At 32.7% G+C, this 13,288-nt stretch overlaps 1 protein-coding gene across 1 annotated transcript; it reads right to left on the reverse strand.

The window, feature by feature from the left end:
* Positions 1-7,556: 7,556 nt before the first annotated feature.
* Positions 7,557-9,994, reverse strand: LOC116130652 (SUN domain-containing protein 4-like). The gene is given in 3 exon segments (XM_031416383.1): positions 7,557-7,629; positions 7,695-8,977; positions 9,829-9,994. Coding segments are annotated over 3 exon segments (1,506 nt in total). The 3' UTR covers positions 7,557-7,572.
* Between the last annotated feature and the right edge of the window lie 3,294 nt (positions 9,995-13,288).

Consider the following 13,288-nt stretch of genomic DNA (forward strand, 5'->3'; position numbering starts at 1 on the left):
TAAGAAAGTAGGCCTAGGGGAAGTAAAGTCAACCACTATTCATCTTCAATTAGCAGATAGTCTATAAAATATCCTAAGGGAGTAGTAGAGGGTGTCTTAATAAAATTAGATAAATTGATTTTCCCGATAGATTTTGTTTTGCTTGATATGGAAGAAGATCAGGGAAGTACCTCTAATTTTAGGAAGACCTTTTCTAGCTATGGGTAAGACTTTGATAGATGTTCACCAAGGAAAGTTAATCTTAAGGCTAGAGGATGAACAAGTAGAATTTAATGTGTTTGATGCCATTAAGTACCCATCCGAGGGAGATACTTGTTTCGAGATTAGTGTCCTTGATGATATCATTGCTAAAACGATAGAAGAAAATTACCCAAGCTTCCTATTAGAGAATTGTCTAGTTAACGCTAGGACAAACAAAGATGAAATGGATTGAGAAGAGTTGAAAGTGTCTTTACGCTTCTTAAATGCTCTACCATCAATTGAATCGCCATACACCAAGAAGTTCTATGAAATTAATGCGGTAGAAAGCCCTTCCAACTCATCGACAAAAAAGCCTTCGAAACTCGAACTCAAACAACTTCCATCTCAGTTAAGGTATGCATTTTTAGAATATTCAAAGTTTTATCCTGTTATTATTAATGCTTCTTTGAGTGATGTATAGGAAGAAAAGCTATTAAGGGTGTTGCGGAAATACAAGACGGTTATCGTGTGGACAATTGCAAACATAAAGGGCATAAGTCCTTCAATTTGCATGCTCAAAATTCTGATGGTAGAAATTTACAAGCCTATAGTACAGCCACAAGGAAGATTAAATCCAACAATGTAAGAAGTGGTGAAGAAATAAGTTTTAAAGTTGCTGGATGCGAGAATCATTTATCCAATTTCGGATAATGCGTGGGTAAGTCCATTCCAAGTCGTACCAAAGAAGGGAGGAATGACAGTGATGCAAAATGACAACAATGAACTCATTCTGATAAAAACGATCATAAGGGTGGCGAGTGTGTATAGACTATTGAAGGCTCAACTCCATGATTCGCAAAGATCATTTCCCACTACCATTCATCGATCAAATGTTAGAGAAGTTAGTCGGTCATGAATTTTATTGCTTCCTTGACGAATACTCAGGGTACATTCAAATTGCAATAGCCTTAGAAGATCAAGAGAAAACTACAGTCACATATCCATATGGAACATTTGCCTACCAAAGAATGTCGATTGGACTATGCAAAGCTCCAGCCACTTTTCAATGTTGCATGATGTCTATCTTCTCGGATATGGTGGAGAAGTCCATTGAGATTTTATGGACGATTTTTCTGTTTTTGATAGTTCTTTTGATACTTGTTTATCTAACCTTTCTTTGGTTTTACAGTGATGTATGGAAACCAAATTCGTTTTGAACTGGGAGAAGTGTCACTTCACGGTACAAGAAAGGATTGTGCTAGGGCATAAAATATCTAGCAAGGGAATTGAGGTAGATCGAGCAAAAGTAGAAGCCATTGAGAAACTACCACCTCCAAATTCCGTGAAGGTCATTCTAAGTTTCCTTGGACATGCCGATTTTTATAGGAGATGTAATCAAGATTTTTCTAAAATCTCTAAACCTCTTTGTGATTTATTAGCTCAGGATGCATCTTTTAATTTTACTAAATAGTGTTTACAAGCATTTGAGTGCCTAAAAGCTAAATAGATATCTGCTCCTATAATGGTTGTGCCTAATTGGGAATTACCTTTTGAATTGATGTATGATACTGGTGACTATGCAATAAGTGTTGCATTAGGGCAATGAAAGGGTAGAATATTGCATGTCATTTACTATGCTAGTAGGACATTAACGGGACCACAATTAAATTATGCCACAACAGAGAAAGAGTTTTTAGTCGTTGTTTTTGCAATTGACAAGTTTTGTTCTTATTTACTAGGTACAAATGTCATCGTATACACCGACCATTTCGCTTTGAAGCACCTACTAGGATCGGTCCTATGGGTCTAGTAAATTACATTTAGCCCCCCTAATATTTTTATCTTTGGGCTAAATGAAAATTATGTAAGGGGATTTATGTAATTTTTTAAAGGGTGATTTGTAATTTTTTTAATTAATTAGTAAATAAATATAAATGAATGGTTAATTGGTTATAAATTTATATGCTTTTAATTTAAAGAGATAATTTAATTTTAACACAAATATAATATTCACACTTCACAATGTGCAAATTTAATTTAAACTTAAGCAAATAAACAATTAAATAAATGTGTTTTTATTTAATTTTTAATTTACATCGTCCAAATCTATGTTCTTTAAGAGGTCAAGTAGTTCGGGATTTTCAGGGTGCTGTTGTGGTCTTCTCTCTGCATGAATCCAATCCTGTAAATATGGTATGACTTCAACCATCTCATTGGTTAAAGAGCATCTTCTGTCTTCAACAATGCGACCATTAATTGAGAATGTTGACTCGGATGTAATTGTCGAAACTGGCACAGATAAAATGTCACATGCCATTTGGTCTACAATGGGGAATCGACTTGCATTTTGGTTCCACCATTGAAGCAAATCCATCTCGCATTTCTCCTTCTTGGTCATGTAGGACATGTCCATTTGTAGGTACCGCTGCAGCTCATTTGGTCCATGTCTGTACGAACTGGAGTTGCTATTTCCACCACCATCGCTACTAAGTTCCATATACGTCCACATGCTTGATCCTTGTTGATAAATGTCTTCATCAGGGTCCTACTGGTCGTCTCAACTAGGTGTTCCACTATGGCCAGTCTAATATAAGGAAAAAAAGGTTTTCCAATTTTTTGTTAAAGTCTATCAAATAAGAACTATAGTCATGCCCTAAATGTTGGCCTATCTTAGTAACCATACAATTAAATACATTTAATTTAAACCTAAGATCTACAATAAGACCTATTTTCAGTATTTTGTTTCCATGTCTGAAACAATATGCATTAAGTCAGGATTATATCTATGTTTAGCAAAAGTTTTAGAAATTTGAATACTTCTAATGCTAAATTAGTAGTAGGATAATAAATACCACTTAATGTATTAGTGGAATCATAAAAAAAACTTTAAGAAATGAATGAAATATATTGAAAACCATCCATTCATCATTGTTGACGACTTCGTCCGGATAGCTCATCCGGTTGATGAACCTTGTAATTTCTGTTACGGTTGGCATAGCTCTTTGCAACATCAAGTACGTGGAGTTCTAGTGGACATGTATGTCGTAACATAATTTCTTTGGTCGAACCGGCAACTCCTTTGGTGACAATATTTTACGTATTCATTCAATCTTGTATTGCTACCAGCGATGAATTTAATAGTTGTGCACACCCTTTCAATCCTCGCATGTATGGCTTCTAAATCTATTTTAACAATCAAATGACGATGTGGCAAGCACATCTCTGGTGAAAAAATTTGCCTTTATGAAGCGGATCCAATCTCTTTTCAAATAAAGAAATTACCACGGTGTTAGCTGCTGCATAATCAAGCGTTAGTGCCACAACTCTCTCAGTTAATAAATAATCTTGAAAAACTTCAATAATTGTAAAATAAATAGTCTCAGCACTATGTTTAGCATACAATGATTTAAAACCTATCAATTTTTGTTGTAAACGCCAACTATGACCTAGGTAATGTATTGTGATGCTCAAAAAATCTATTTTTGATCTAGCAACCCAAATGTCTGAAGTAAGTGCAATAGATATATTCCTAAAATTTTCAAATTCTTTTTTAAGTTGATCTCTTATTTTACTATAAAGTTTTTGTGTGTCCCTTCCACTTGTACCTCTAATAACGAGGCTATATTGTGGACAAAAGGCAGTTTTAATCATATTAACAAAAAAATGATTTTTAGATAAAGAAAGGGGAGACTCTGTAGCAACTATGTGTCTTACTATTTCCTCTCGTGCATGGAGTGCATTGTATTGCCAGGTTGAGAGAGTTGAGGATTGTAAATTAAAATTAAGTTGATTTTGAATTTGCTTACCAGGTCTAGTTGAAGTTGAATCAGACTACATATATTGGGGGTACTTTTTCTTCAAGTGTCGCCACATCGTTGAAGTCTCGTGCTTAGCGTCGATAATGGTTGGATAAAAATTACATACCCGACATGTCTCTTCCCCCTACCCATTTGGCTTTGCCCATTTTGATTTGGTGAAGAATTGTCATACCCTAGACATGGCCCTCTTCGACGGTCTTCTCATGGTGTCACAGCTCGCTTGTGTTTGGTTGGACGCAGTCCGGCCGTTTCTGGTTGTGGAATTGTTGCATTTGGAAATGGTGAAAATGGATCAAACCCTTCCATTTCTGGATGGAGAAACTAGAAAATACTCATTAGATCCTCTGAATGCATAGTTTGGGGAATCCATTATGAATTTATGATAAAATAATAAATAACTAAAATTGAAGAAATTGAATAATATGAATAATAGATGAAATTGAAAAATGGAAGAAATTGAATGATATAAATAATAATATGAATAATAGATGAATAAATATAAATATAAATTGAAGAAAGTTTGGGAATTGGAATAGAGAGAATGAGAGATTGAGAGTTGTGAGGAAAATGGGTGGTTTAAAGGGTTATTTATAGTTTAGGTTTGGGGGGGAAGTGAAAGAAAATAAACCTTCCCCCCCCCCCCATTACTCGGTTGTGTTTGGTTGGATGCAGTCCGGCCGTTTCTGGTTATGGAATTGTTGCGTCTGAAATGATCAAACCTTTCCATTTTTGGATGGAGAAACTGGAAAATACTCATTAGATCCTCTGAATACATAATTTGGGGAATCCATTATGAATTTATGATAATGGAAAGGTGTTTGGTTGGATGCAGTCCGGCCGTTTCTGGTTATGGAATTGTTGCGTCTGAAAATGGATCAAACCTTTCCATTTTTGGATGGAGAAACTGGAAAATACTCATTAGATCCTCTGAATACATAATTTGGGGAATCCATTATGAATTTATGATAAAATAATAAATAACTAAAATTGAAGAAATTGAATAATATGAATAATAGATGAAATTGAAAAATGTAAGAAATTGAATAATATAAATAATAATAGATAAATATATATAAATATAAATTGAAGAGAGTTTGAGAATTGGAGTAGAGAGAATGAGAGATTGAGGGTTGTGAGGAAAATGGGTGGTTTAAGGGGTTATTTATAGTTTAGGTTTGGAGGAGAAGTGAAAGAAAATAAATTCTTATTCTTTTTTGTAAAAAAAATTTTCACCCTTATATTTATTGTTAATTCTATAAAAAAAGAGGGTTATGGATATTTGCCAATAGTTTAAATGAAAATAGGGAGGGGGGTTTGGGCCCAGGCTTGGGACTGAGTCTAAGGAGGGACCAACCCTAGGACCAATCCCTCCTCCTTGGACATGGTCCAGATTTTGGCTCGGGCCTTATTGGATCAGTCCTTGGGAGGACCGGTTCTAGGTTCAGTATTTTGGGCCCGAGCCAAAATTCCCATCTCTAGTTTCATTTTATATTTGGCAAAAAAAATTTAGCCTTAGGATTTTGAAACCAAAGGGATGAGTTGTGCTAGTAACGTTACTAAGCCAATAGGGAAGATGAATCGAAGAAATGACGGAGAGAGTCTAGATTGTACCTATGTAGACGTTGCAGCGAGAGTTCTCGGACATTGCTGGAGTTGGAGAAGAAAGGATGACGGATTGGGAGTTGTTAGATTAAAGTGGAGAGGAAGAGATGAGGAGAGGGGGTCAATTAATCAATGATTTGTCTGGAGATTTTTTCTTTTTTTTTTTTCCCCCGCTTTATTTGTGTTGTGGTGGCTATCGTATTTATATAGAGGAGAGAGTGAACTGAGGAGTGACATGTGGCATCAAATGGATGTTGCGTTTTAAGTGAGGGTAAGATGTTCTTTTCGAAATCTGTTGATTGCTTACTGAGGATTTTTTTTTTTTTTTGAATTTTTTGAATAAATTTCATTAAAATAGGTCTTATATAAATAAAGCTGTATAAAAAAAATTATTGATTAATTTGATGGATAAATAAAAAGAAATTTTAATTTTAACTTATTTTTAAAACGTGAACATGATATAGGAATATTTTGATATTTTAAAATTTAATAGATATATATATATATATTAAGGGTAAAAGTGAAAAAAAAATTCAATTTCTAATTGAATCTATCTTCTCTTAGATTTTTGGATAATAATACTTATATAATTTATACTTAACTCTTCTCCCTTTTTTCACACCACCTCTAAACAAATTAAAATCTGTTTTATATATAAGTTATCATTCAATATTTTCAAGCACAAAGACAACATTCTAACACTTTCGTGTGTTTAAATTTTTAAGCTTCTTTTTTTTTTTTTTTTTTTTCCTTTTTTTTAAAATATACATATAGTGTTTTATTAGTTCGTGTGTCTTAGTTAATTTAACCGTTAATTTGTTTTTTCCAAAAAAAAAATTATGATGAGTTAAAAGAAATAAAAAAATCGATTTTGGGTCTAATCTAAAAAAAATAATAAAACTCATGCACTGTTGAAAGGAGCTCCTGACTTATGCACCTCACAATGAACACCACCTTAGTAAAAACTTTAACATAATGACCTCATACAAGGGTCAAAGCAACTATCTATTTAAAAGATCATTTGCACAAAATTGAATTTTTTGCTTATTTGTATGCAACTCTAAAGATGTAACTTGTTCACTTTGTACAGCATAAATATCTACAATCATTTCAAGCTCGAATTCCATGGACAATAGAAGCCTTAGTAACTCACTGATATGCCATCAAATTATAATGATACTGTTAAAAGGGTAATACTGCTGTACAAGTAAGAAGAGCCAGGATAAGTTCATCCGACAAAATTTCCCAGACTTCTCTGTTGTTTGAACTCGACGCCAAAAAAACACTCAAAAACATATCTACAAATAGCCTCAGTAGAGCAAAGAACCCAAAAATATGCATATAACAAATACATGATGCCCTTTTTTCGCAAAGATACTTGTTCTCCATAACTTGTTCAACCTTCAACCTGCAAAGTAATAGCGATAATCAGCAACTACGTCTTAAAGCCACACACCAAGATAAATAGCTAAGGTTGAAAAGTTATAATTATGCATTCATTCTAAACTACTACCAATGGAATAAATAGGCGTTTCTGTGTATTTCCCAAGATATCTAAAGAACCTTCATCTTTTAACAGTAGATTTTGAATACTATGATACAGTGCAAATCACACATTTTATTGAATACTACATTTACACTTTTCACTAGATTTCCAAGTTTAGAATCTTCACCTTAGAAATCTATTTATTGCTTACAAGAAACTTTCATCACACGATTAAAATACTTCTCAATTGAGTAAAAAAGCAAAAAAAAATAAAGGAAGGAATATATTAGAAGTCCATGTATCATATATCCCATCACACTCCAGTCGTCCAAAGATATGCCTAAAATTTATATTGAACTCTAGTAAACTACAGAAATTTTTGTTATTTCTAAAGTGCACAGCATGCTATTATATTATTAAGACATTCAGGGAAAATGTCGTAAAGGCATGAAAGGAACCTGAGAACGACATGTCTCTAAGTAAAGTTTACAATTGCATGGAAACAAGGTATTTCCAAGAACTAAGATCATCAATATGTTTAGCCTGCAAAGGGCAAGAAAATAAAATAAGGAAATATAAGCACTGAGAGAGGAAAGAAATTCACATACAATGGCCTCTTGGCTTTCAAAAAGATTCCTTATGTCTGATCTGATCTTCTCCAAAAGTCTGTCTGTCCCTCCTATATCTTCGTCATACTCTTTAAATATATCACTATATCTTAAATTTAATTCTTCCAGGTATCGTTCCAAAACAGATAAATTTAAGTCCAGCGAACGTACTTTCTGCATCAGTATTTTAAGAACAGTATCTGCAGGCAACCTGCCAACTTGATGGTGAATTTCTTCAACTGGATCAGGCACAGTATTTTTCTTTATTTCACGCTTCACATCTAAGTTTTCTCCCGAAGAGTCAGATTCCAGTTCTTTGTATAGATTTTGATAGAGATCATCACTCTGCAAGGACTCTTGTGGAGAGGATGGCGGTTTACGGTGAGCAGTCCCTTCATCAGGTACAAACACATCATCTTGAACAGAGATCAAATCCTCCAGTGTTCGTTCAATAGCATCCACTCCATAAACTTCAATAACACTCAATGTACAGTAAAATTCTGAGCCATAATGGCTCAGAAGGTTCAATTTCAGATATCTAACCCATTTTGGCTCTTCAAGAGGAAATCTCCGCGCAAGCTTCACATTTGCAGCAGTAAAATTCCCTTTGCCAAGATTGATCCATGTATGAGTCGGATAAACTAAACTGCCAAGAAGCTCGAATTCTTTCAAATTAGAAGAGTGGTGCTCAAAATTGGCTATTTCAAATGATTCCACTAACGTTTCTTCTGAAAGTTCTATAACAACAAACTTCTCTTCTGCAGAACATGGGTTCCTAAGATACTTATCCTTATCTCTGCTTAGGATATTTGCAGCTCCTTTTGCTTCCTTGTTATAAGCCAAGACCTTCGCTCCTTTTGAAGCTGAAGCATAATTGTACTCAGTACCCCCAGGCTCCAGTCTATGTTTTACTCCTCCATGATGACCAGTTCCAGATTTACTTTTAGAGCTAAATGCTCTGCTCTTGAATTCATCAAGACCAACTGGAACAGCCCAAGAAATTCAATCAGTCTTTGTAAAACTGTCCCCAGATTTCAGAGCCAAATTGGACATATCCACCTCAGGTTGCATAACAGCAGACACAGAATTTGTGTCCCCTTCAGCAGCATGAAACTGGTATCTGGGTTTTTCGGTCTTGGCAACACTTGGGCATGACCCCTCTTTGGAATGATTAGAACCAATTTCTTGTGATGGATGTTTATCCACAATACCAGAATGTTTATTGTGTTCTATTTTAGGTTCATGCCAAGTTGATATTCCACCTGCAAGTCCTGCAGATCCATCTAAATCCAACAACACAAAAAGTAGACCGTAAGAAGAAGGCTATGCCTTTAAAATTAAATACAATCAGACAACTAAACACCTAAGCTCAATTGTTTCCATGACAATGAATCACCACCATCGATGTTTTACAATGTAAAACATTTTTGTGTAACAAAATGCTTTACATGTAAATGACAATTATCTTCACAGTTTCCCCATGTTTGGTTGCAGACTAAACCTCTTCCAATTAAGCATTTGAAAAAAAAAAAAAAAAATTCAAGTGTTAATTAATGCTCCCCTTTCCCATATCTAATCAATGTTCACTGCCTCCCATAAAGAAAATGTAATTACTATATCAATTCATTCCTTAACTTTCCATGTTTCAAAGATTTATAATATGATAACGATAACCTTCATTTCATGTATTTTATTCATATTGAATTTGGTTTTATGGGAAGCTATCAAATTTACAATGATGCATCACAAATACATATGAAGCTAAAGCAGAGAGGCATAATGCACCAATCACTTCAATGGTATACACACAACACATACATATCAAAACTTAAAAGCCAAACAGCTCTTTGCATGAACTACAAAACAGTAATCCAAACAAAAACACTTGATCAGCATATTAATTTCACAGCAAAGGAGATTTCCCCAAATAAATTCATATTTAATTTCTTTCGATCAAAAGCTATCCAATCTTTGACAATGCACGTCCTATACATATGAAGCTAAAAAAAGGCAGGCATAATGCATCAAACACTCAACTACATAAGCAATTATTCATTCAAACAAGAAAGCACAAATCAAATACAAAATTCATCACTCAAAGCTTAAAATACACAAAAATTGATCACACTATTACCTCTATAACCATCACCACGACTGATCCACAAGCTCAAAAGCAAGACAAGTCCCCACAAAACAAAAACCAACGACAAAGAAACCTGGTAAACCCGATTCCATTTCTTTCCACTGCTCGCCTTTTTCCCCAGCTCTCCTATCAAGAAGAGCTCTACTGATCTCTGCATTGCACATCAATCATCACTGCCACACCAAAACACCAAACTTAAAAATTAATTACCAAGATTGATAAAGGGTGTTTTTGCAAAATTCTAAAAGTGTGTTCTTCAAGAGACCTCTAGATGATCGCAGCTTGCATAAACACACAATTTAAACAAAGATGATAAAGGGTGTTTTTGCAAATTTTAAAAAGTGTGCTCTGCAAAGAGCTTAAGATGATCTCTGCATTGCACATCAACTTATTCACTGCCAAACCCAATACAAAAATCTTTAAAACTAAACAACAAATATCGATAAGGAGTTTTTTGCAAAATTCTAAAAGTGTGTTCTTCAATAAAGAATAATCACCTTAACAGCAAAGCAATGTCTACTTTTTTTTCCTTCTCGTTTGATGCTGAGATGACTCAACTAAACGCAAATCCAAAACGACCCATTCGGGATTCAACAATTTTCATCAATAAATCAAGGATTGGATCCATTACTGAATTAATATTAAAAAAGAAAACAGTATAAAAAAAAAATAAAAATCACCGAAAACTGGAATAAGTTGTAGCGTTTGAGTGTGTTTCTTTTTACGTTAATGAACGCGAGATAGCATAAAACGGCCTAGTTTAAGGCGGTATCCGGTTCTTGTCCCGTGCTTTATGGGTTTCTTCGGCGATTTAAAATTCATTCTCTCTCTATGCTCTCTCTCTCTTTCTGTAATTCACCGTTTTGTTTTGTTTTTGTTTGTTTTATGGTTCAACTTCCGTGCCGTTGGTGTTTGAAATAAGTGTTCGAGCTATTTGAAGTAGAAAGTGAAATTGATGAAAGGAAATTGAGTGTTTATGGGTTGAAAGCAAATCACATCAAAGGGTGTTTTTTTTTTAGGAACTTTCATGAATTGAGAGGTTCAGATCTAGAGATTCTTTAATTTGAAAAAATATTAAATATAAATTCTTGTATACGAATTTATGTGAGGGGGGTCAGCATCCAGCAATGGCGAAGGTCTGAAAAAAGGATCACCTCAAAACGTAACCGTAGGATGACAAAGGTCTGAAAGTCAAGTCACCGAAGCCTAATATAGTAGTAATCATACAAAAGTGATCTTAAATAAGTGACGAGTAAAAAAAAAAAAAAAAAAAAAGGAATTTATAAAGTTTTAATCATAATTTTATAAGATGAATAAAAAATAAAATTTAAAATGAAATACTTTTGGTGGGTTTTGAGATGATGAAGAAGTATTGAGTTTGAAAGCAAATCGTATGGGATTTGGTATAAACATTACGATGAGTGAAAATTTAAGTAAAATTAATAAATAAAATAATAAAAGGAAGTGCCCAAAATGCAAAATTTTGTATTATAGTTTTTAATAATGTTTTTCATTAATTTTTTACTAAATAACAAACTGATATTAATGCTTTCCATAATTATCTAGAAAATGAGTGTAATGCTAATACTACAAGTAAATATGATAAATATAAATAAACTTTTTTATGTCAAATTAGGTCAAGATAGAATTGTAATTTCAATAAATACCATTTAAAGAAGTAGAATTAAAGAATGCAATAAAAAGAAGAAAAAAAATTGGATATGGTTTTAATTAAATATGTAGATTTTATCACTCTCCTCATATAAGCCAAGTTATTAAATAAATCAAACCAAGATACAATTGTGAAAATAGGTTTCTTTTTATTTAAATTAAAATTATTTCCAAAATAATAATTCATTTTAATGTCATTATAACATCATAACTCTTGCTTAATATTTTAATTACATTATTTATTAATTCTTTTATTTACTAATAAAAAAATCCCCCGGTGGTTGATGATTTGTATTGACATATTATTTACTAACTCTTATATAACTTATTAATTAATGTCATTGACATATATATAAATTATGGTTGTGCTAATGTGTATCCGAAGTAACATGTTAATGACATTAAAATCCAAGAATTCAAATCAATCTTTAAACTAAATATTTCTTAAAATTAACATCTGTGATTCATACGTATTTTAAATATCGATACATATTAATAAGTATTGAAATGAGTTTTATGTGTGTTATAACTTCTTCTTTTTCTTTTTATTATTATTTTTAACTATGTATTTGAATTATGACATTTGTTATTTTCTCTTTTATCATGCAACCCATTTTTTTTTTTTTAAATTTCACAATAAAATGAAGCACGTAGGCATAAGAGGAATTTGAAAAAATTCTATTATTTTAAATAAGAGCAAAGTTATTTATACAAACTACTAGTTCAAATAATTATGTAAAATTAACGTGACAATCCATGTATGTTTGACATTATAATCTCCTGTTAATTTATCTTGAATCTAAATTTATCAATTATATGAAAATATGTCAATTGGTATAAAAATATTTTACATGAAGAACAATTGTTTAAAAAGATATATATTATTTAACTATCTATCTTCTTTATGTTGAGTTTGATGAGTATTATCTTAAATTTCTTAGCTTTAATTCATGAATTGTATTATAATTAATATGAAATAAAAACAATAAGAAACTCCTATACAACATAAATGGGAAGGCATGCAAGAAAATATTTTTTTCAAAGAAAATTAATTTAAAAAAAAAATGGAAATCGCCATGTTAGAGACAGCAAGCGACAGGCTGGTGGATGGAGAAATTGGTGCATTTTCATATGATGACAATTATAAGCTGAGACTTTTAAGTGTCAACTGTCAGGCACTCGCCTCAAGGTGAAGGAAGTCTGGATGTGTGATTTAAACATTTGAATAAATAAATGGCCCGCAAATCTAGTAGTTTTACTCATTTCATGACACGTTTACACGTCGGCAGCCGTCAAGTCGGCTCAAACGTCACAGTACATGCATCACTATTTGTCTTTTTCTGGTCGACACTTACATTATAAAATTACGTGAAAAAAAAAAAAATATATATATATATATATATATATAAAATGTATTCACACCCTTTTATTCATTTTTTAGTAATGCTAGTCTTATTCATTCTTTTTATTCACTTTTTTTACTCATCTTTATTAAAAAAGTGAAAAAATGGATAAAACTAATATTTTAACAAAGATGAATGAGAGAAGTGAGTAAACAGAATGAGTAAAGCTAACATTACTCTTGTTAAACACTGGCTATTAGAAGGGACATCATCATTCTCTACGACGTAGGGAGCCTTTAGTTGCCATGCAACATATGACGACCCGACTGACATCATGACACTGCAAACAAACACTTGCAAAGAAAAAAAAAATATTTTTCACATTCAAGCATTCTTCAAAAAATATAAAATACGAAAACCCATTAAAGGGTTAAAAA

The sequence above is a fragment of the Pistacia vera genome, unplaced genomic scaffold, assembly GCF_008641045.1.
Source record: "Pistacia vera cultivar Batoury unplaced genomic scaffold, PisVer_v2 Contig223, whole genome shotgun sequence".
NCBI classification, from domain to species: domain Eukaryota; kingdom Viridiplantae; phylum Streptophyta; class Magnoliopsida; order Sapindales; family Anacardiaceae; genus Pistacia; species Pistacia vera.